General features: G+C 40.8%; 1 protein-coding gene across 2 annotated transcripts in view; it reads left to right on the top strand.

Annotated features, from left to right (window-relative positions):
- Positions 1 to 5,615: 5,615 nt before the first annotated feature.
- Positions 5,616 to 23,691, top strand: part of LOC131536784 (H-2 class II histocompatibility antigen, A-K alpha chain-like) — a 39,531-nt gene continuing 21,455 nt past the window's right edge. Inside the window, exon 1 of one of the 2 annotated variants that reach the window (XM_058769909.1) lies at positions 5,616 to 5,695. In XM_058769909.1, coding sequence (XP_058625892.1) covers positions 5,638 to 5,695 — 58 coding nt within the window. In that variant the 5' untranslated portion in view covers positions 5,616 to 5,637. The remainder of the gene's footprint in view (positions 5,696 to 23,691) is intronic. The other variant, XM_058769910.1, reaches the window with a different exon arrangement.

Here is a 23,691-nt window from a genome sequence, read left to right as displayed (position 1 = left end):
TATGAGGATCTTATAAATAATTCTAAGTCGTACTGGCAGCCACTTTAGTGAAATTAATAATGGAGTCACAGATTCATATTTCTTTGCCGACTTGATCATTTTTGCTGCAACATTTTGGATTTGATGTTCGGGCACTTATGCGTTTACAGAAACTCCATAATAAAGGGAATTACAATAATCCATTCGAGAAAAGACAATGGACGCAATTGCTTTCTCAAAATCTGAACTAGATAGAAATGGTTTAGTCTTAGCTAACAAATGTAGATTAAAAAAAACAAGATCTCACCACAGTGTTAATTTGTCTGTCCAACTTTAAATCACTATCCAGAACAAATCCCAAATTTTTTACATTAGATTTAACAAAACCAGTCAAAGAAATTGCATTCAAGCACTGAATTTCTAGGGCCAAACACAATAACATCGGTTTTATTTTCGTTAAGCTTCAAAAAATTTGCAGCCATCCAGTCCTTAATGGCTGTGTGTTGAGTTATTTTGAGGGGACAGCAAATTTACACTGTTATACAAGCTGTACACTCACTACTTTACATTGTAGCAAAGTGTCATTTGTTCAGTGTTGTCACATGAAAAGATATAATAAAATATTTACAAAAATGTGAGGGGTGTACTCACTTCTGTGAGATACTGTATAGAGAAACCTTACGTGTATTAAGGAGGGGACACTGGCACATTTATTTTGGTTTTGTCCTATTCTGTATGTTTTCGAATTGTTTTCTAGTGCTTACAAAATTAATATTCACCCTGACCACAGTATGGCTATTTTTGGCTATTCTGATGTAATGGACGTTCTTCCTCATACTCATCAACAGGCTCTAAAGGTAGGCATGATTGCAGCCAAAAACTTGTTACTAACTCAATTGGAAATCTCCACAAGCCCCTTGTTTTCAGAGATGGTTGAATGAGATGCTCTACATTATCCAAATGGAACAGTTACGTTTCGGTGAGGTCTCCTCACAGAAAAGATTTGAACTGTAGGATCAGAGCGAGTCAGACAAAACTAAGATTCGATCAGAACATCGAAACATGAGGAGCCGAAATTCCAGAAAAGCCCAACAGGACGTCATAAATCTCATAGGGAAATAATTTGACTCCTTACAACAGTAACTTTCACATGATTAAATGAAAAAAAAAAATTCACCCCATGTGCTTGTGCACGAGGAAGTATGACAAACATAATTATATGGTGTGGTTTGGCTGTGTTCATAACAGTCATGCATCTCTGGGATTTTAAAGAAACTGGTTTACCAACTGGTTTAAACATACAAACAAGTTCTATGTTTTTATTTATTTATAATGTGTTACATACAACAAGAACAGTAACTATGAAGCTTGGAATCATGATGATGTTTTGGGGGAATTACGGGGAATGATAAAAATAATTTGATAAAAAATGTAGTTTCATAATGCAGTAATCACAACAATGGACCCCTTTCACTGTTTGTGTTATATTACATTAAATTGAAAATAAAAATAAAATAATATCTCTGCTGCTGTTTCTAATAGAACAGCTTGAGGGAGTGACAGTAAAGTTTTTACTCTCTTCTGACTGTCATAATCAGTCTTTCTTCATCTTTTGGAAAGTCATAGAAACACTATTGTGGATTTTTCTTCTTTTACAATTGGAGTAAGAATGCAAAAAACGTGTTGTAGTTTCCATTCACCAGTATAAAGGTTTACCCAACTATAATAATATAATAATAATATTAAATTTATTTTTATATAGCACCTTTAAAAGTTAATTCTTAAGGCGCTTTACACTTAAGAGGGTACAAAATATATAGAGGAAGAGGGGTAACAATAAAAGCACAATGAAGGAAAAAAAAACAGCAGATTTGATAAAAAACAAATACCCTTCCCCTCAGAACCTACCAACTCACAGATAAGTCTAAAAAAGTGAGTTTTCAAAAAAGATTTAAACACATTAAAAGATTCTGCATTTCTAATATTATAAGGAAGAGAATTCCAGAGTCTAGGAGCAAGGGAGGAAAATGCCCAGTCACCCATAGAGCGTAAATGAGTTGTAGGGACAGTCAAAAGGCCAGAATCAGAGGAACGGAGATTCTGTTTAGGCGAGTAAATCGTTAGAAGTTCCGATAGATAATTTGATGCCAAACCATGCAAGGCCTTATACGTAAGCATAAGAATTTTGAAGTCAATACGAAACCTAACAGGGAGCCAGTGTAGGGATTCCAATATTGGAGTGATGTGCTCCCTAGTTCTGGTCCCTGTCAGGATTCTAGCAGCTGAGTTTTGGACATACTGCAATTTATTTAGGGTGGTTTTTGAAACACCTGCAAGCAAAGCATTGCAGTAATCGATGCGGGAGAAGACAAAGGTATTGATAAGTTTTTCGGCCACCGTAAAAGAATTCGTGCAATATTTCTGAGATGAAAAAATTATGTTTTAACAATTTTCTGAACATGGGGATCCAAAGTTAAATGAGCGTCAAATATCACCCCCAGGTTCTTTAGTTTTGTTTGAAATTCCAAGACTGAACCCTCTACAGTTAGTGTTAAAGGATACAGTGCTCCAAAAAAGCAACAGCAGGATAGTCACCCGGTTTAGAATGAATGTACACTTGTGTGTCATCTGCATATAAGTGATAATTAAGCCCAAAAGATCTCAAGAGATGGCCAAGAGGAAAAATATACATACAGAAGAGTAATGGACTCAAGAGTGCTCCCTGTGGTACCCCAAATTTGACTGAGCCAATTTTAGACTTGTGTCCTCCCATGGAGACAAACTGCCTACGGTCTGAGAGATAAGACTTAAACCAATTCAATGCTGTCTCTGTAATACCAAACACAGATTCCAACCGCAAGAGTAAAAGAGAATGATCAACCGTGTCGAAAGCTGCACTGAGATCAAGAAGGATCAAAATTGACAGGCAGCCAGAGTCCACAGCAAGTAACAGATCATTAGTGACCTTCACTAATGCTGTTTCTGTGCTATGAAACTTACGAAATCCAGATTGAAAAGGCTCAAACTAATTATTAAGTGTAAGATGGGTATGTAATTGAGATGTCACAATTCACTCCAGAATTTTGGCTAAAAAAGGGAGATTCGAAATGGGGCGGTAATTATTTAAATTGTCCAAGTCCGAATTCATCTTTTTTGGTACAGGGGTGACCAAAGCCATTTTTAAAGATGCTGGCACAACACCAGAGTCCAGGGAGTCATTAACAATACTCAAGACAACAGGGCCCACACAGGTAAAACATTCTTTAAATAAGCATGTCGGTACAGGGTCAACTATGGAGGTGGCAGCCTTCATTTGTGAAACTTCTTTGCTCAGAAAAATTAAATCAAGTGTGGAAAAATTTGAGAGAGGGGCTCCAGAGAATTGAGTGGTACTAAGAGCAGAATCAGCCGAAACAAAAGTAGTACTCATATAGCTATGAGCCTTATCTGTCACGGTGCACACAGCAGGGAGGAACGAGGAACACGGAGACGAGGATAAACTTCAAAATAATAGTCTTTAATGGTGACATCAGGACAGGGCAAGACAAGGCAAGGTTCACACAGACAGGAACACCAGGGAATAACGAGTAGACCAGACAAACACTAACTAAACAGGCAGGAACTAAATACACATGACAATCACAGACATAATCAAACACGGCTGGACAAGACTTAACTAATAATCACACTTAACTAGGACAGGAACATGACCAAATAAGGAAACAAGAGGCGGGAACACATGACAGACACGACAGAGGACGTAACATTATCAATCTTAGAACTAAAAAAATCAAGGAACCTATCACAGAAATTAGCCGTAATGGGTACGCTGGCAGAACTGTTGCCTTTCAAAATTTTGTTGATGACATGAAACAATTGTCTGGGATTACTTTGATTATTTAAAATTATCTGGGAGAAGTACTGAGACCTGACAGATGCAATCTCAGCTTTATATTAATTTATGTGGTCCTTCCAAACTAGGTGATGAACATTCAGGCCAGAGAGACGCCACCTACGCTCCATCTTACGGCAAGCTGCCTTCTTAGAGCGCAGCTCATCATTAAACCAAGGAGCAGAGCGTACATAGGACACAGATCGAGATTTCCTTGGTGCAAAAGAGTCCAAAGCAGAGAGGAGAGCAGAATTTAACAGAGACTTTGTCCTCCAGCGGGTCAGATAGAGAGCGACCACTAACAGAAGACTCAACAAAAGCAGAGAAGTCCTGAAGATCTATCGATTTCCAATTATGATAATTTACCGTTTGTGTACATGGCATTTTTGTACATGACAGTTCCATATTAAAAAGGATAGCCAGGTGGTCAGACAACCCTAAATCTATAGGGGTAGGCCGAGACAAAAATGAACAGTTGGTAATCACTAAATCCAAGGTGTGACCCTTGTTATGAGTAGAAAAGTCCACTAGTTGTTTCAGATCAAAACACTCTAAAAGAGACCAGAAGTCCTTTGTCAATCCAGAGTCTTTCTATGACAACTTCCACTTGTGAGAACCCCAGAAATATGAAAAGTATCCATAATTCTACTATTTTGAGAGCAATTGTGCCAAATAAGAGCAGGATTCTCATTTTATTCTGAGATTTTGAAGTATTTCACATAGCAAACCATTAAATAAAGTACCATCTAACTATAAAAATATAATTACTTTGAGAAAAAATGCCAGACTCCAAACTGGTGGTTAAAAATGTTCAGTTATCCAAACTCTAAAGATCAATTCCCCATCTAAGTGTATAATGTTATATTTTGTGTTACTGTTGGTGTAATGGTCGAGCTGTGAGGAAAAGCCATGCAATTCTTCGGGATGCATCACATCCTGTTTATGGTGAATATGAGTTATTACCATCTGGTCGAAGGTACAGGGTACCATTACTACGGACTGCCCGTGCACAAAGATCCTTTATATCCTCCAGTATAGCTCTGTTAAATAAATCTTTGTGATATCACAGTTGTCATTTTACATCTATGGCAGTGATTCTGTTGTGACAGGGATGTTGTTTGATGCTGGTTGTGTTTATTTGTATTTATTTGTAATGTGTGGTAACCTGTTGATGTTTGTTCGTATTTGTTAATTATTGTTGTTTCCACAGACAAACAAACTAATCATAATCATACAAATGACAGGCCTGTGTCTGAAACATCTGAAACTCAATGAAATGCAGCCAAATCAATGAAGAGCAAAGACTTCTGACCATAATGTTGTCTGAGAAACAGATTATTTATTTATTTAATGTTTTTCTCTCTTTATCTATCTTTTAAACTTTAATTTAAAATAAAACTCTGCATTTTCACCCAGTGGTCGATGTGACTGGATTACAATATATAGATGCATTTGGATGGTTTCCAATTTGAATTACTAGGCATTCTAGTTACTCACCAACACTAAAAAATGACAATATTATAGGATCTTTTACAGAAAAATAAATAATTAAATTTACACTCACATTTTAAGGAATCATAACATTAGATTTGATTATACAGCAGCTTTACAGCTGAAAGAGGAAATACTTTTTAGTCCTCCTAGATACAGTGATGTCACTGTGCGAGTCAAACTCTGAGTGGATGATGCAAAAGAGGAAATAATACCTGCTCTTTTCACCTCAGTTACATATTTCTCTGATGATTGTTCGATGCTTATCTATCAAGATGAAGCTGTTCATAACCATTCTCACCCTGACTATTGTTCTTTCAACAAGTGCTGAATGTAAGTAACTTTTTTTATTGCTTTGGTACTATTTTCATTTGCGGTAAAATGACAAACTTGTAAATGATCAATTATTTTCTTAAAAAATTATTTCCTGTCTTATATCAGGATATTGAATGTTTGAATGGTTTTTTTGAATGTTTGAATGTAACATTTGAATGTTTCAACGGTCATTGTTTAAATACACACAAAGTAAAGTGAAGTGATGTGTGGCCAAGTATGTTGACCCATACTCGGAATTTGTGCTCTGCATTTAACCCATCCAAGTGCACACACACAGCAGTGAACACACACACACCGTGAACACACACCCGGAGCAGTAGGCAGCCATATTGCAGTTGGGGGTTCGGTGCCTTGCTCAAGGGTCTCACTTCATTCGTGGTATTGAAGGTGCAGAGAGCACTGGTTATGGTCCTGCCTGACCTGGTCCTGGTCCTGCTGGACCTGAGACTCGAACTTGTGACCTTCGGGTTATAAGTCCGACTCTCTATCCATTAGGCCATGACTGCCCCAATAATTACATTCTACACAATGTAATTGTGTAGAAATTATTGTGTAATGTAATACGAATATTTGATTATAATTTTTTAACCCTCTGGGGTCTGAGGTGATTTTGGGGCCCTTCAGATGTTTTGACATGCCCTGACATTTGTGCTTATGTCAGCTACTTATACTATTGGTCAACATGTATTTATTTTTTTATATTCAGCACAAACTGTGCTACAATAATACAGGTGCATCTCAATAAATTAGAATGTCGTGGAAAAGTTCATTTATTTCAGTAATTGAACTCAAATTGTGAAACTCGTGTATTAATTAAATTCAATGCACACAGACTGAAGTAGTTTAAGTCTTTGGTTCTTTTAATTGTGATGATTTTGGCTCACAGTTAACAAAAACCCACCAATTCTCAACAAATTAGAATACTTCATAAGACCAATAAAAAAAACATTTTTAGTGAATTGTTGGCCTTCTGGAAAGTATGTTCATTTACTGTATATGTACTCAGTACTTGGTAGGGGCTCCTTTTGCTTTAATTACTGTCTCAATTCGACGTGGCATGGAGGTGATCAGTTTGTGGCACTGCTGAGGTGGTATGGAAGCCCAGGTTTCTTTGACAGTGGTCTGCATTGTTGGGTCTGGTGTCTCTCATCTTCTTCTTGACAATACCCTATAGATTCTCTATGGGGTTCAGGTCAGGCGAGTTTGCTGGTCAATCAAGCACACCAACACCATGGTAATTGAACCAGCTTTTGGTACCTTTGGCAGTGTGGGCAGGTGCCAAGTCATGCTGGAAAATGAAATCAGCATCTCCATAAAGCTTGTCAGCAGAAGGAAGCATGAAGTGCGCTAAAATTTCCTGTTAGATGGCTGCGTTGACTGTGGACTTCAGAAAACACAGTGGACCAACACCAGCAGATGACATGGCAGCCCAAATCATCACAGACTATGGAAACTTCACATTGGACTTCAAGCAACATGGATTCTGTGTCTCTCCACTCTTCCTCCAGACTCTGGGACCTTGATTTCCAAATGAAATGCAAAATTTACTTTCATCTGAAAAGAGGACTTTGGACCACAGAGCAACAGTTCGGTTCTTTTTCTCCACAGCCCAGGTAAGATGCTTCTGACGTTGTCTCTGCTTCAGAAGTGGATTGGTAGCCCTTTTCCTGAAGACGTCTGAGCGCGGTGACTCTTGATGCACTGACTCCAGCTTCAGTTCACTCCTTGTGAAGCTCTCACAGGTGTTTGAATCAGCTTTGCTTGACAGTATTCTCAAGCTTGCAGTCATCCCTGTTGCTTGTGCACCTTTTCCTACCCAAATTATTCCTTCCAGTCAACTTTGCATTTAATATGCTTTGATACAGCACTCTGTAAACAGCCACACCTTTCAGTAATGACCCTCTGTGACTTACCCTCTTTGTGGAGGGCGTCAATGTTCGTCTTCTGGATCATTGCCAAGTCAGCAGTCTTCTCCATTATTGTGGTTTCAAAGAATAAGAGATACCTGGAATTTATACTGTAGGGATGGTCATTTATTGAAACTCAAATGTAAATATTCTAATATTTTGAGATACTGATTTTTGACTTTCATGAGCTGTAAGCTCTATTCATCAAAATTAAAACAACATTTTTTTTTAAAATGTTTTACTTTACATGCAATGAATCTAAAATATATGAAAGTTTTACTTTTTGAAATAACTTACAAGAAAAAATGAACTTTTTCACAACATTCTAATTTATTGAGATGCACATGCATGTGACCAAGATGGATGTACATGTTTGCATTTTTTTAGAAAAAAAAAAGATCATGCGTGGTTAGTCAGTTTTGGGGAAAAAGATGTAGCTGACATAAGGCCATAAAACCCATACTGAATAGTTCAGAATAGGACTTTCAGTCTTGTAGGCTAGAATATTTACTTCAAAATGATGTGAAAATCATCCTGATTACTCATTCACAGAAAACAATATATTGATTTAACCTTTGTAAGGCATGTTTTCTGCCGTGCAAAGGCAAAAAACCGTAACTTAAATTTTGGTCGAAAATTAGTTATATACCAGAATCACAGATCATCTACCAAATTCATCAGCTCTGGTGTACCTCAGGGTTCTGTTTTGGGCCCTCTCCGCTTCACCATTCATATGCTATCAATTGCACAAATAATTAAGCACTATGGGTTTAACTTCCACTGCTACGCAGATGACATTCAGATTTATTTTAGCACACCTTCCACTTCAGTGTTTCCTCCACTTTCATTAACAAATTGCATCAAGGAACTCAAGCTTTGGCTAGAAGCAAATTACCTTAGATTTAACTCTGATAAAACTGAGGTAATTCTGATTGGCTCTAAAGCTGTTGTATCTAAGCATTCTAGTCAACTGCTGGATCTGGATGGTGATCTGATTATGCCCTCAACTAAAGTTCGCAATCTTGGTGTTCTCATTGATTCTACTCTTTCATTCAACGATCATATTGGTAAAGTGGTTAAGACAGCTTTTTTCCATCTACGTAATATCTCGCGTATTCGATCCTCTCTCAGTCAGCAGGATGTTGAAACTGTTATACATGCCTTTGTTACGTCTCAATTAGATTATTGTAATTCACTTCTTTGTGGCCTCTCAGCTAATAATATCAAACGACTAATTCAAAGATACTAAGATACTAATTCTCACTTATAAAGCTCACCATAACATTGCTCCTTCTTATTTATCTGATTTACTTCTTGTAAGTGGTTTCTGTATATTACTCTTAGCTTTTGGTTTGTTATGTTTTCTGGTATTGATGTCTATTGTCTCTGTTCCTTAAGCCTGATTTGTAAAGTGACCTTGAGTGCTAGAAAGGCGCTATATAAATAAAAATTATTATTATTATTATTAGTTATTGATATTTTTGGGACATTCAAGACATCCTTTATTATGTGCATAAGTATCTTGAGTCAGTTTTGTTGTTTTTCCGAGAAAATAATGGGTCGTCTTAACAGTAACTTCGAAAAGCCTCAGAGAAACCAAGGCAGAACACCGTATAACATCAGTTACGGCTCTTTCACTTTGTTTGGAACGCTCAAAATGAGTTACGACATTCTGCATTTGTGTATAGTCTTGCGTCAATATGAAGTTACAGTGCCAGAAAACCCAGCCGGCACATGACCAATCTTCAACGTTGAAATATGGTTGAAATAATGTCAGTTGTTGATTCAACGATGAAATAATGTTTAATGCTAAATGGTTGAAAAAGGTTAACAAAAACACTTATAAATCAACATTGACTTTTTACAAGATCTGTATGTTGAATCAACATGATGTCTGCCTTTTAAATTATTATTACGATCACTTTTATTATTTTAGGAGCTTTTTACAATATTTTGATAATGAAACCAATTCTAAAATCTAAAGGAATATGTTAAAATATAATTATTATATCATTAACAACAATAAAACTAAATATATTTCTCTACATTACCACACTGAAACAATTCCTATTGGTTGTTTTACCTTTTTGCTTTGTTCATGATTGGTTAATCTGGCTGTCATCCAGGAAACTGGCCAATGAGACTGTGCGTGCCTTTTTAATTTTGAAAATAGGGCCTTTATTGTCTATTATCGTCTTTGTGAGTGAGGCTGTGAGCTGCTGCTCATTGAGATTGCTCGGTCGGTCCCGAATTATTTGATATTTGCCTGTTAAATTTTTATTTTGAGCAAATTTGACTTGTGACATGTCAACGGAGAACAAAAACTGGAATGTGAACACAGCAAGGGTCAAATGTGATCTGCGAGGTCCAGCAAACATACGAGCAAAATCAGGTAAGAAACTCGCTATCTTTATTACCTTTTGAAAATAGTAATGTATATAAGAGTTTACAAATGGGTAAAGGACATGTAACCTGCATAAATACCTGTGTGTGTGTGTGTGTTTTTGTACTGCTTTATCACAGATGTTAAAGATGATAATAGCAATTATTAACACATAATCATCTGGGCCCGTATTCTTAAAGATTCTAAGAATCCTCTCAGAGAGCTCCTAATTTAGCTTAAAACTTTCTAACTAGGAGTCTTAGCTTAAAAGTGATTCAGGACCAACCTGAGAGCAACTCTGAGCGAGAAAAAGACAAAAACTTTTATCTCAGTGAGGAGGCGGGGCTGACCCCGTTGCTAGCTATGACACAATCTTTTGAAGACTGTGATTGGTTGGTTGTCCAAGAAGGAAATAAAAGAGCGCTTTTAAGAGTAGGGTCTACTAAAAGCCTTCACTTTGAAATTACAGGCGTATTTTTTCCTGTTTTACCGTACTTTCTCTCTCTCTCACACACACACACACACACACATTATATATGTATATATATATTCTTATTTTTTATTCACCATGCTGACATACTTAACATATTTTATAGGAAATGAACAGTGACAGAATAAGATTCTGAAAGTGCTGTAATTGTTTGTGTGATCACTTTGCTTATAGAAGGTTGTGACAGACCCAGATCATCACTGCTGCATAGTTGCATTTGCAACATGTCAATGTAGTGATTACTTCCATTTCTGGCGCTATGGCATTTCTGCGCGGTGTCTGAGATGTTAGCATGTCTCTATTAAGATCGGATATGACTTGTGAAATGATATATGACTTGTTGGAATCGGACAAAAAATGACTGGGCTACAGCCATTTGAAGGCAATAGAGTCAGCAGAGTTGATTCTGAGAAAAACTGAGTTATAGTTTTCTGAAGATTCCAAAGAAAAATCATCAAGCAACGTTGCATATTTTCTTAATAATAATAATAATAATTACTATATTATTTATCACAATATAGCTATTTTTTATTTTATCTTTGTTATTTAAAATAAAAACAAAGATGCAAATAAACAGTAGTTTAAGCAAGAGTAGCGAGTGATTCCGTCTTTTCTTTTAATGTTTGATTAACTTTGAGACAGATCTATATTAGGACCTACTGTAATGCATGGATCTAATATAATGTTACACATCAGATTTTTCCCCAACCGTTAACTTAGCGTCATGTCAGACATAACAGGTAATTAATCTTGCCAAGACATATTTCGCAATAATGTAGCTACTTTATAGGAGATCGCACGCTCTCTGAAAGGCGTGTCTTATACACACGCTTTGCAAATATCAGTCAGCACGATCATTTTGTTTTCATCAGCATGGGTTTGAAAATCATATTTCACAGGTTTGGACTCATGTTGTCAAGAACTCGATATGAATATTCACAAAGCTGGAATGCTGCGCTTTGCAACAATAGACCTATAACTTGTCCAGAAGTGAGCAGAGAAAAAGGTACTCCTCTCAGAAAACGTACAAATAAAGATCATTTTAGATGTTTAATTACTATTTGGAGCATTGGGATCGCCAGACGAGGGCTTGATGAACTCATTTTTGTGAAAACCTCAAATTCGACCAAAACTGACATTTTTCACTTCTTTTGCCTGTAGCTCCAAATTAGACCATGCGCATTCCGACTCATTTTGCCAGCACGGGTCACATTTGTTTTGCATTAAATTTTCAGTTATTTTATGAGTATTTATTTTTGGTGTTTTTGTTTTTATTTACACAGGACCATACAGAGAGCGCACAAGTGGGAGAGAGAGGAGGGGACGGCATCAGAAAGGACCTAGAGCTGGGACTCTTTCAAGGATCACCCGAAGCACAACCACGCTATATGCACAAGGCTGTTGGCTCTAACATTTTATCAGAATTTGAAGAAACATTTCTACTTAAAATATTAAATGCATTTAATTTAAGGCAGTTTTTCCTGCATAAGGAATTTCAAGGCAACTGTCTCTGTCAAATTTAGTGCCGCCTCTGGCTGACGACAGAACTCAAGACAGGCGGTCATATGCTCCTATACCCCTTTACCACCTACATGGTTTCTGTTGCCGGTTCCATTCTTGAACTGTTCTGCCCATTTTCACTGCACACTTGTGTAACGGAGGCCAGCGAGTTGGTGCTGTGCAGGTAAAACCTCACTCCCCTGAGCTCTTTAGCCTCCTGGTTAGTGCGTCCGCCTCCCACGCCTGGAGACCCGCTCGGAGCAGGCGAGTGGGACCCGTTACACATGTACAGATTTCTTATAATGAGTCACATTTTTAAGCCTTTTTTCACAGAAACTATAGTTTTATTTACGTGTCTGTGAAAAGAGGTGACAGAGACCGAGACGACAGAGAATGCACCCTATTCATTTTCTTTATTTTACAAAAGCACATTGTTTTGTTGTTATTATGACTATACACAAATAGAAGTAGACCCTTTGCAGTTTGAAACGCTACCTTATTCTTATCTGTACAATCAAAAATGAAGGAGTATTTTTAGTTCTTTTCGCGGTCATCAAGAAAATACGAGACAGACCACACCAGTGCGGGCTTCGACCCCAGGGGGTTAACAATACATCCAAGCACAAACACTGCAAGCTAAAGTTTAAGATTATTCATCTATTTTATACAGTATGTTTCTAAAATAAGACTATTGTTTTACAATATTGAGCATGTGGTAGATTATTGAAGTTTATTTTAAAGCCATTGCTGCCAGTCATTTGATTTTTAACTTTTATGTATGTACAGTAAATGCAAACTATTGAACGTACATTTATTGACCCATGTTGAAAGCTAAGATGGTGAAACAACGTTGCGTTATCAACATTGATTCAATTAGCAAAATCAACACCTAATTCAGCGTCAATCCAACGTCTACAGAACGACCTTAATTCACCCATGCTGAAGGCAGGACAGTGAAACAACGTTGCGATTTCAACCATGGTACCCAGTTGAAATGCCGGCTGGAATATCCTACCTTTTCTTGTAACCCAATAAAATCAATCCATGGCGATGAACGTCATCGGAGATGTTTAATCTACAAGCATTTTGAGCATTATTCCTGTTTTCTGGCATTCACATCAATCCACAAGTCGTTCTTTTAGGTTAGGCTATTTTCATTCAAGTCAATATAAAAGCAATTACGCTATGTCTAGCATTCTTTTACGTTACTGAGCATAGCAAATAAATTTGTTGCAAAATGGTATCCACTCCCATTTAACTTTTAGTCTGCTTGTTACGGTAAAAAAAAACAATTAATATAGTCACATTACTATTGTCACGAATCCGGTCTATGAACTTCCGTTCACTCACCACCAGAGGTCATCCGCTCACCACATGGACTCTTGCACTACACTAACTGTTGCACTTCACCACATGCATTACAGTTCCCATCATCCACTGCACTGATGACACACACACACACAGACAAAAAGTTTTTAAAAAACCATGGTTCTGATACTATGGTTCCCTTTCAGTCGGTCACTCCGAGTCACGTCGGATGACCGACGAATTGGGATCTCGCCAGAGAGACCAATCCACTTCGAGTGTAACTAAACGAGCCAATGGACATTGGCATGCGATCATTGCATCCAGCTGCCGCTGATCACAGCGTGAGTATAAGAGGCAGCGGGTGCACCTCATTAATTCATCCTTTCGCTTCAGAGCCGGCGGTGAATTACTGCTGCTCTCCTTTCCTGCGGTGAGAAGGCGAGCGGCGAGTCTTGGCGTTACAGCGCAGCAGCGGTGGTCGCGGTCTCACGGGAGAAAGAGATCGATTCCGTGAAGGCAGTCACACTAGGGTGTGTGGTGGCCAGCTCCCCTGCGTGCTTCAGCACTAATAAAGAGCAAATTTTCTCTAAAGAGTAACACGGGTGATCGCGTCTTTTTAAAGATGTCTTATCACCCGTGCGTTTCTGGGTGTGGTCGTTTCCTGGCGCCTCAGGACGGTCACGATCGCTGCCTCACGTGTCTGGGCATTCAGCATGCTGAGGAAGCTTTTGTGGATGGTTCATGTTCTTCTTGTGGGGACATGACCATCTCGGAGTTGCATAATAGACTCCGTTATGTCAAACATGGCGGAGTCCCTCTGCCTCTGCCGCGATCCAGTGTTCGTTCCTGGGGGCGGCGCTGGATCCGGTGGAGTCAGAGGTAATCTGAGGGTTACGGTGAGGGCTTCCCCAAGAGGAGTTCCTCACCCCTCAAGCACTCCGGTGGAGCTGCCGAAGGAGCGCGCTGGGCCCTCTGCTGGACAGAGTGCACCACGCATTTCCTTCGGCGCCCCCTCTGACGACCAGATGTCGATCACTGCATCGGAGGGCGAGTCCTCTCTCTCCGGGGATGACGACCCGGCTGCGTTGCCCCCTTCGGGTGTGGTAGCGTTGTCCGAGCCAGACCCAGAGATGACGGCTATGCTTTCCCGGGCCGCCGAGAATGTCGGGCTCGTGTGGAAGGTGGACGAAGGTGACCGCACAGTCTCTGGGTCGTGCGATGTCCACGCTAGTGGTCCAGGAGCGCCATCTCTGGCTGTGTCTTGCTGACATGAAGGAGCAGGAGAAGGTACAGTTCCTGAATGCTCCCGTGTCGCAGACCGGCCTTTTCGGCAACGCTGTCGAGAGCTTTGCCCAGCAGTTCTCGGCAGCCCAGAAGCAGACTGAGGCGATCAAACACATCATGCGCCGGAGGAAACCTGCTGCTTCCACTCCGGCTGCAGCCCCTCAGCCTGCTCGTCGCCGTGGGCGCCCCCCTGCGGCTGCCCCCGCTCCCGCGCAGCCGCAGCAGCCTTCCACCAGGCAGCGTCATGGAGCCGGTCGCAGGCAGGACGCCCAGCCTCAGGTGAGTGTTACACTGCACACCCAGACCCCGCCCCCCACCAATCACAGGCCAAGCCGTCACAGGCTCCGGGCCGGGTCCCTGTGTTCCACCTCGCTGCCCCACCGCGGGTATGTCGGTGGCCTCGTTGGTCCCGCTGGCACGGTCTCTCGGAGCCTGGCTAGTGCTCCCCAGTCCGTCTCGGTGGCTCCTGCGGACCATCAGACTCAGCTACGCGATTCAGTTCAGAGTTTTGAACCATGCACTTTACAAGATGCCGTTCAAGATGTTGACGCAGAAACGCATTTTTGGGTGCGTCCGTCCCCTAGCTTGGTTTGCAGCGATCGACCTGAAGGACGCGTACTTTCATGTCTCGATTCTCCCGCGACACAGGCCATTCCTGCGATTTGCGTTCGAGGGTCGGGCATATCAGTACAAGGTCCTGCCCTTCGGGCTGTCCCTTTCGCCTCGCGTCTTCACCAAAGTCGCAGAGGGCGGCCCTTGTTCCCCTGAGAGAACGGGGTGTGCGCATCCTCAACTACCTCGACGACTGGCTCATACTTGCACAGTCTCGAGAGCGGTTGTGCGCACACAGGGACCTGGTGCCCAGGCACCTCAGCCAGTTGGGTCTTCGGGTCAACTGGGAAAAGAGCAAACTCGTGCCAACGCAGAGTATCTCTTTTCTCGGCATGGAGTTGGATTCGGTCAACCAGACAGCACGCCTCACCCAGGAACGTGCTCAGTCGGTGCTGAACTGCCTCAAGACTTTATCAGGCAGGACGGCGGTCCCACTGAAACTCTTTCAGAGGCTCCTGGGGCATATGGCTGCAGCTGCGGCGATAGTTCCGCTCGGTCTGCTCCATATGAGACCGCTTCAGCACTGGCTCCATGGCCGAGTCCCAAGGTGGGCGTGGAAACGCGGTACTCACCGGGTTCAGATTACACCGGCCTGCCGCAAAACCTTCAGCCCGTGGACAGATCCATCGTTCCTTCGGGCAGGAGTGCCCCTGGAGCAGGTATCCAGGCATGCTGTGGTATTCACGGATGCCTCGGCCACCGGCTGGGGAGCCACGTACAATGGGCACGCAGTGTCAGGGGTGTGGACGGGTCCCCAACTGCGTTGGCATATCAATTGCCTCGAGTTGCTGGCAGTACGCCTTGCCTTGAGCCGCCTCAGAGGGCGCCTGCGGGGCAAGGACGTTCTGGTCCGTACGGGACAACACTGCGACCGTTGCGTATATCAACCGGCAAGGCGGTTTACGCTCCCGTCGCATGTCGCAACTCGCCCGCCACCTCCTCCTCTGGAGTCAGAAGCATCTGAGGTCCCTTCGTGCCATCCACATCCCAGGAGTGTTCAATCAGGCGGCCGACGAGCTGTCTCGAGCGGCGCTTCCTGGGGAGTGGAGACTCCATCCCCAGGCGGTCCAGCTGATTTGGAGTCGGTTCGGAGTTGCTCAGGTAGACCTGTTTGCGTCTCCAGAAACCACCCACTGCCAGTGGTTTTATTCCCTGTCCGAGGCAACGCTCGGCACGGATGCACTGGCACACAGCTGGCCCCTGGGAGGTTCTAGGTCTGCCTCAGGAGGTAGCTCTCACTATCGCTTCAGCACGAGCACCGTCCACAAGACGGGCCTATGCGCTGAAGTGGAACCTGTTCGTCGAATGGTGTTCCTCTCACCGTGAGGACCCCCGGAGATGTTCGATCAGAGCCGTGCTTTCCTTTTGCAACAAGGGTTGGGCGTAGGCTGTCTCCTCCACCCTTAAGGTTTATGTTGCTGCTATTTCCGCTCACCACGACCCCGTAGAGGGGAGGTCGGTGGGGAAGCACGATCTGGTTGTCAGGTTTCTTAGGGGGGCCAGGAGGTTAAACCCGCCTAGGCCTCCCTCCCTACCCTCTTGGGATTTGGCATTGGTGCTAAGAGCCCTACAAACTGCCCCCTTCGAGCCTTTGCAGTCAGTTGAGTTGAAGTTTATCTCTATGAAAACCCTACTCCTGACTGCGTTGGCCTCGATCAAGAGGGTGGGGGACCTGCAGGCATTTTCGGTCGACGAATCGTGCCTTGAGTTTGGGCCGGCTGACTCCAGTGCAACACTGAGTCCCCGGCCCGGCTATGTGCCCAAGGTTCCTACCACTCCCTTCAGGGACCAGGTAGTGAACCTGCAAGCACTGCCCCTGGAGGAGGCAGACCCAGCCCTAGCTTTGCTCTGTCCTGTACGCGCACTGCGACAGTACGTGGATAGAACTCAGAGCTTCAGGACCTCAGAACAGCTCTTTGTCTGTTACGGAGGACAGCAGAAGGGGAAGGCTGTCTCCAAGCAGAGGATGGCCCACTGGATAGTGGATGCCATCACCTTGGCCTATGAAGCACAAGGTGTGCCCTGCCCGCTCAGGTTGCGTGCTCACTCCACTAGGGGTGTCGCATCGTCCTGGGCGCTGGCTCGTGGTGCCTCGCTAGCTGACATCTGTAGAGCTGTGGGTTGGGCGACTCCTAACACGTTCGCTAGGTTTTATAGCCTACGTGTCGAACCGGTTTCCTCCTGTGTTTTCACCTCAAACGGGTAGTGGCACTGAGAGGCCCGGCTCAGAGTCGGCTTGCGGCGTTCTTTCGCCTAATTCTCCAGAGAGTTCCTTAACCAGGCAAACCCTGTCGAGTCCTCCAGCACTCCGGCGTCCGGACGTGGCGGAGCGTCCGGCGCCAGGCCTTTCAGCCAATGAATTCTTGAAATCTGATGTGAGGCTAGTGCCCATATGAGAGACCCTGCCGGGATCCCATATGTGTATTCCACGGTATGCTTATTAGAGCCGTGTTTCCCCTGGCAGACCACGTTCTGCCATCTCTAATGATGCAGCCTGTGCCATCTCAGAGACTTCCATGTGCAATAGGGCCCTACGGGGTTACTTCACATGTCTAAATGCCACTTAACCCCCTCTGGGAGGAGGTGACTCCGCAGTGTGCCTCTTCCAAACGGAAGGGCACGCTTCCCAGTGTTATCCAAGTCCTACTGTCTGGGTTGCCCAAGGAACAACAGTAGTTGACCTTCTCTGTGTAGAGCCCGGTCCTATCGTCTGCCTTATAGGAAGGATTAGGAGGCCTACACAGGGCACTGGAAGGGGCAGCTCCTGTGGCGTTTTGGTAGGGATCCCAATTTGTCGGTCATCCGACGTGACTCGGAGTGACCGACTGAAAGGGAACGTCTCGGTTACGTATGTAACCCTCGTTCCCTGAAGAAGGGAACGAGGCGTCACGTCCCATCGCCACAGTCGCTGTACCACCGCTAAGTGGCCGGGTCACTGGCTCGGCTCCTCAGCAAAAGCATGAATTAATGCAGTGCACCCGCTGCCTCTTATACTCACGCTGTGATCAGCGGCAGCTGGATGCAATGATCGCATGCCAATGTCCATTGGCTCGTTTAGTTACACTCGAAGTGGATTGGTCTCTCTGGCGAGATCCCAATTCGTCGGTCATCCGACGTGACGTCTCCGTTCCCTTCTTCAGGGAACGAGGGTTACATACGGAACCGAGACGTTTTACTAGTTATATTGTAGTAATACTATAGTACAACTGTAGTAACCATGGTTTTTTGGTGTGAACCATGGTTTTAAAAACCATGGTTCAAGTACCACAAATTAACTATGGTTGTAATACCATAGTTTAACCATGGTTTTACTAAAGTACCTCAAATTGCATTTAAGCCTAGTTATTCAACAAACATCTACAAAATAAAAACAGAATGACAAGTTACTATTCTATGATACAGGCTTTATTATAGCAGTTGCATCATCTGAAAGAAAATATTGTTGTCACATGACAAAATGATTCAGAACTATGAACTATAACTTTATTTAAAAAATAGTGATAAAGCACTGCAGTGGTAGAGATGGTTTTCTGCTAATTTACAAAATAAAAATAGCAAATTGTTTCACTGTAATAATGCATTATCTCTATATAAATTAATTACATGTTGTACAAATAAACATGACTTAGTGTTCACACACATTATACCGCCGACCTCTTTAACAATATCGTATGTAGGGCTGCATGCAACTAACAATTTTTTTTTGATAATCAGTTTATCTGTAGATTTTTTTTATTAATATTAGTAATTGGATGACAAAAAAATAAAAAATAATATATATACATTATTTTTTAATTAAATAATTTTAATCCATTATTTTAAAGAATGTCATTTCACATCCTGCCTATGAAAACAAATATAATGAATGTATCTATGAAGGCTCTGCTGTACATTATAAGCATTAAAGTGTTAAAATACAAACATTACATTCTAAACCTAAAAACAACAGATTGCTTGTTATTTTGAAACAGAATTTAAAACAATTTAAAACACAATGTTAACTTTCCAAAAAATTTACTTTTTATTAAAATCACTGGACTATAAAAACAAACTTAACAAGACGTTTCGGTGTCTATCCAAACACCTTCATCAGTTGTAAAAACAGGAAGTAACTCTGGCAAATATATCCACAAAAGTCACATGATCAACAGACCTATAGAGGTCATATGACTACTAGATTAAATGTGTGACACATGCCAGAGTAGATGGTGTTACAGCTCATGATGGTGCCCCTCCTACTCTCCGAACGGAGCACTCCAATCTCTCCTTGCAGCGCCGTGGCACCGTTTCCAGCACAGCATCATAGGCGTGGGACAGATGGTGTCTCAAACCCCCTCCCTATTCAAAGAGGGACACTCCACCTTTACATGAATCACTTTCTTTATGCCTCTTTCAAACCACCTCTCTTCTCTATCCAGAATTCTCACCTCATGGTCGTGAAAATTGTTTATTTTGTTGTAAATATAAGAAGACTGCAGAATCCTGCCCAGAAGAATTTGCACTTCTATGTTGAGCCATACGTCGATAAAGTGGTTGTTTTGTTTCTCCTATGTATAAGTCCTTACACTCCTCACTACACTCAACAGCATATACCACATTACTTCTTTGATGTTTAGGAATCCGGTCCTTAGGATGGACCAAACGTTGTCTCAAAGTAGTCATTGGTTTGAAATACACAGGAATCTTATGCTTGGAGAAAACCCTTCTGAACTTCTCAGATACTCCAGCCACATAAGGGATAACAACATGGTTTTTTCGGAAATTATGTCTCCTTTGTTCTGACTGTTTCACCTCCCTTTTTTATTTTGTATGAGTTTTCATAAATGTCCAATTTGGGTAACCACATTTCTTTAATGCTTGTTTGATGTGATTGTTCTCTTGTTCTCTGGCCTCTGGAAACGTGGGTATACTCTCCGCTCGATGTTGCAGGGTGCGAATCACACCCAATTTTTGTTCTAATGGGTGGTGTGAATCAAACAGGAGATACCGGTCCGTATGAGTGGGTTTACGGTACACCTCCACTTGTAATCTTCTGTCTTCACCCACTCTTATAGCACAGTCCAAGAAAGGAAGTTTGTTTTCCAACATCTCCTCTTCGGTGAACTTGATATTTATATCCACTGAATTAATGTGCTCAGAGAACAAATTAATCTCCCTTCTCTTAATCTTCACCCATGTATCGTCCACATATCTGAACCAATGGCTTGGAACCTCCCCGCTATACGTGTCCAAAGCTTTTCTTTCCACTTCCTCCATGTACAGATCAGCCACTATAGGCGACACTGGGGAACCCATCGCACATCCATGCTTCTGTCGATAAAACTCATCTTTGTACTTGAAATATGTTGTGTTTAAACACAATTCCAACAATGAACCAATCTCTTCCGGACTCAATGGTGTTCTCTCACCCAATGTGTGTTCCTGACGCATTTTAAATGATAATATTTTACAATATTTCTGTTCTTACTGTATTTTTAATTAAATAAATGCAGTAGTGGTGAGCAGAAGACTTACTTAAAAAACACATTCAAAAAACATTTTAAAAAATCATACCAACCTCTAACTTTTGAACAGTAGTGTCCTGTTTGAGGTTTTACTTACTAGTCACATGGTTAGTAGCGACTTAGACATGTTGTCCGACAGGAGACTCTGTGCTCCTCTGCTGCACGGCCATCATAATCTAGAAACATAATATGCAATTTATCACAGAGCCAACGATATTTAGCTTTATTTAAAGGAAGCAAGCTAGAGCAGAAGTGAAAGCAGAAAAAGAAAACGGTACATACACAACATACGCAAACAATTTCTTAAAATAAAATTATTAACGTTCATGTATTTAGGTTCGTGTCACTACCTGTCAAAACCTTCCTTTAATGAACTGTAATAACAGATGCATGGTGATATAAGAAAATATGTTATAAATATAAATATTGCATAGTTCTTCAATGCTCACCTGTGTTTTCTGCATTTCTGTCAGCAGCTCCCTTCAGAAATTTTTAAATTTAGGAGCTTCTCTTCCTTTGTAGAAAGATTATATTATCACTCCTGAAACCACAGAACAATTTTTTTTTTATTATTTATCAATATTTGTTTACCATGAAAGATCAAAGCACTTTTGAACTAATGTTAGATTCAGTTAATTCGTGCTTCCTGTAAGTGACGTCCCCCATAAGTTAGACAACTTCCAATAAACCATTGACAAACTGACAGCAAACCCTTTACAAAGCTATCAAAACCTCTCATCTACACACAAAGATGTGATTAAAAGCCCAAACTTTCATAAATAAGAGCTCAAGCTTCAGAGTTAGCCTAACATACCTCGTCTGAAAACAGATGCTAGCGGACTTTTTCGAAGACTGTAAAACATTTCTGTGAAGTAAATATTCAACAGAAACATGTCAGTTACATGTAAGAAAGTGTCTGGAACAGTTGTATGTGATATTTGTGTGATTTTAGGGACTAAACTCACCTGAAAGCAGTGAAAACAGCAGCGAGAGACCGAGATTTACTGTTCGTCAGTTACAGTGTTGTGCACCGTTTCCATGGAAACTCCCGCCACTGCAGCGTTTGAATGAGACTCCAGTATTCAGCGCGCGCGCTCATTTAAACACGTCGCAGTCATGCAGCATTCACAAACCTCTTAAAATCTTTATTTAAATCGCGAATTTGAAACTCATTTTGTAGTTCTACGACCAATACATTGGTGCAAAATGTATGATAGTGGGATAAATAAAAAATAAATACAGTATATATATATTTTAAGATTTGTATCACTCAGCCTTTTTATTTCATTTTAAAACATGATTTTTATACTAAACTTTGCTTTTGCTAAATAACTAGCCTAATACATTTTTTGAGTCATGCAAAACAGCATTAAAATAGGAGTAAAAAGTATAAAAGGACTGATCTACTGGTCTACTTTTTTTAATTAAAAAAACACCACAACACTATTTATAACTAAAAATTAATACTTTATTGAGCTTTAATTGAACACAACTAAAAGAAAATGAGTCTGGAATGAGTTCTGGACCAGGCAGCTAGGAAAATTTAGCTCACTTGATCTCACTTTCTAGAAAAAAATATTTACAAAATGTTGATTGTGAAGAACCATTAAATAGTCTAAAGAACCTTTTGTGCAGTGGATAGGTTCTTTTGGATATTAAAGGTTCTTCATGGAACCATACACCCTGCCAAAGAACCATTTTTAAAAAGTGTATTTTTTGTAATAACTGACAACACATTTGCCAAATTTGATTGTTTCATTTTCAGAAATCATGAGATTAATTATGATTATTTTATTGAGCCCTATTTTTTTAAGAGTAAGAAATAACTAACTATGGTTTTCTACAAAAACTATAGAAAAATCATGGTTACTGCAGTAAAACCATGATTCATTTTGTAGTTACTATGGTTTTACTACAAAAAACATATTTTACTATGGTTACTGTGGTAAAACCATGGTTAATTTTGTAGTTACTATGGTTTAACTATAAAAACCATGGTTCATTTTGTAGTTACTACAAAAAACCATGGTTAATTTTCGTAAGGGAAGGTCAAAGACACATTATTGTGTACACTGATCTAACCACAGAGATGTGAAGAGACTTTGAGTCATTCCTTAAAACAGATTCTGTTCAACAAGTAAACCATACCTGATATTTAAATGTTTGCTGCTTCTTTCCATGGATTCAAGAAAAAAATAACCATCATCAGTAGTCAAGGAGCTTGTTTTACCGTAGAATATCAGTGTAGTTGTAAAAAGAACATTTTGTATCGGAGAAACTAATTATTATTGTTTAGCATGTTATAAAAATCTATTTGTGAACAGATTATTAATATGATTTTGTAGTCATAGACTCACGCACGCTTTGTACTATGGTAAAAAAGAACATTTTATATCTGAGAAACTAATTATTATTGTTTAGCACGTTATAAAAATCTATTTGTGAACAGATTATTAATAGTGAACATGGTCTAAACATTCTTAGACTCAAAGCATTCATCATGTTACAGTGTACACTCATATTACTTTTACAGTATATTGTATTGTTTATATTATATAGAGCATAAAACATCATCGCGTCATAAGAAATTTAGATACAATGAATTGCCTATCGCATTCAAAATGTTTCACCCGATTTCAAACATTTTAGTCAGGAATTATAGTTTAGAAAAACCCAACTAGTAAATGTGTTCACGTTTATGTCACAATAACATGTGAACTAATGCAAAAAAGAAACATTACTTACTCATCAGAATGATCTCCTCCTGGATGAAGCAGCACGTCGCATCTTGTTCTTCTTCTGAGGTAAATTCTGGGTTATTCCTCACAGCCTGTCTTCTTCCAGAAACAAACAGTAGCCGAAGTGAACTTGACTACTCACGCCTTGTTTATGGAGGTGATGTGGGCGTTTACATGTGCGCGCGTCTCACGTGGATATTTACATATGAAGGGCGCGAGCTGCTCATGGGCAGGATCACATTAAAGATAATTAGTTCAGACGGGCAA

This window comes from Onychostoma macrolepis, chromosome 03 (genome assembly GCF_012432095.1).
Source record: "Onychostoma macrolepis isolate SWU-2019 chromosome 03, ASM1243209v1, whole genome shotgun sequence".
Lineage (NCBI taxonomy): Eukaryota > Metazoa > Chordata > Actinopteri > Cypriniformes > Cyprinidae > Onychostoma > Onychostoma macrolepis.
The sequence above is the reverse complement of the archived record's forward strand: the minus strand, read 5'-3'. Positions and strand labels throughout refer to the sequence as shown.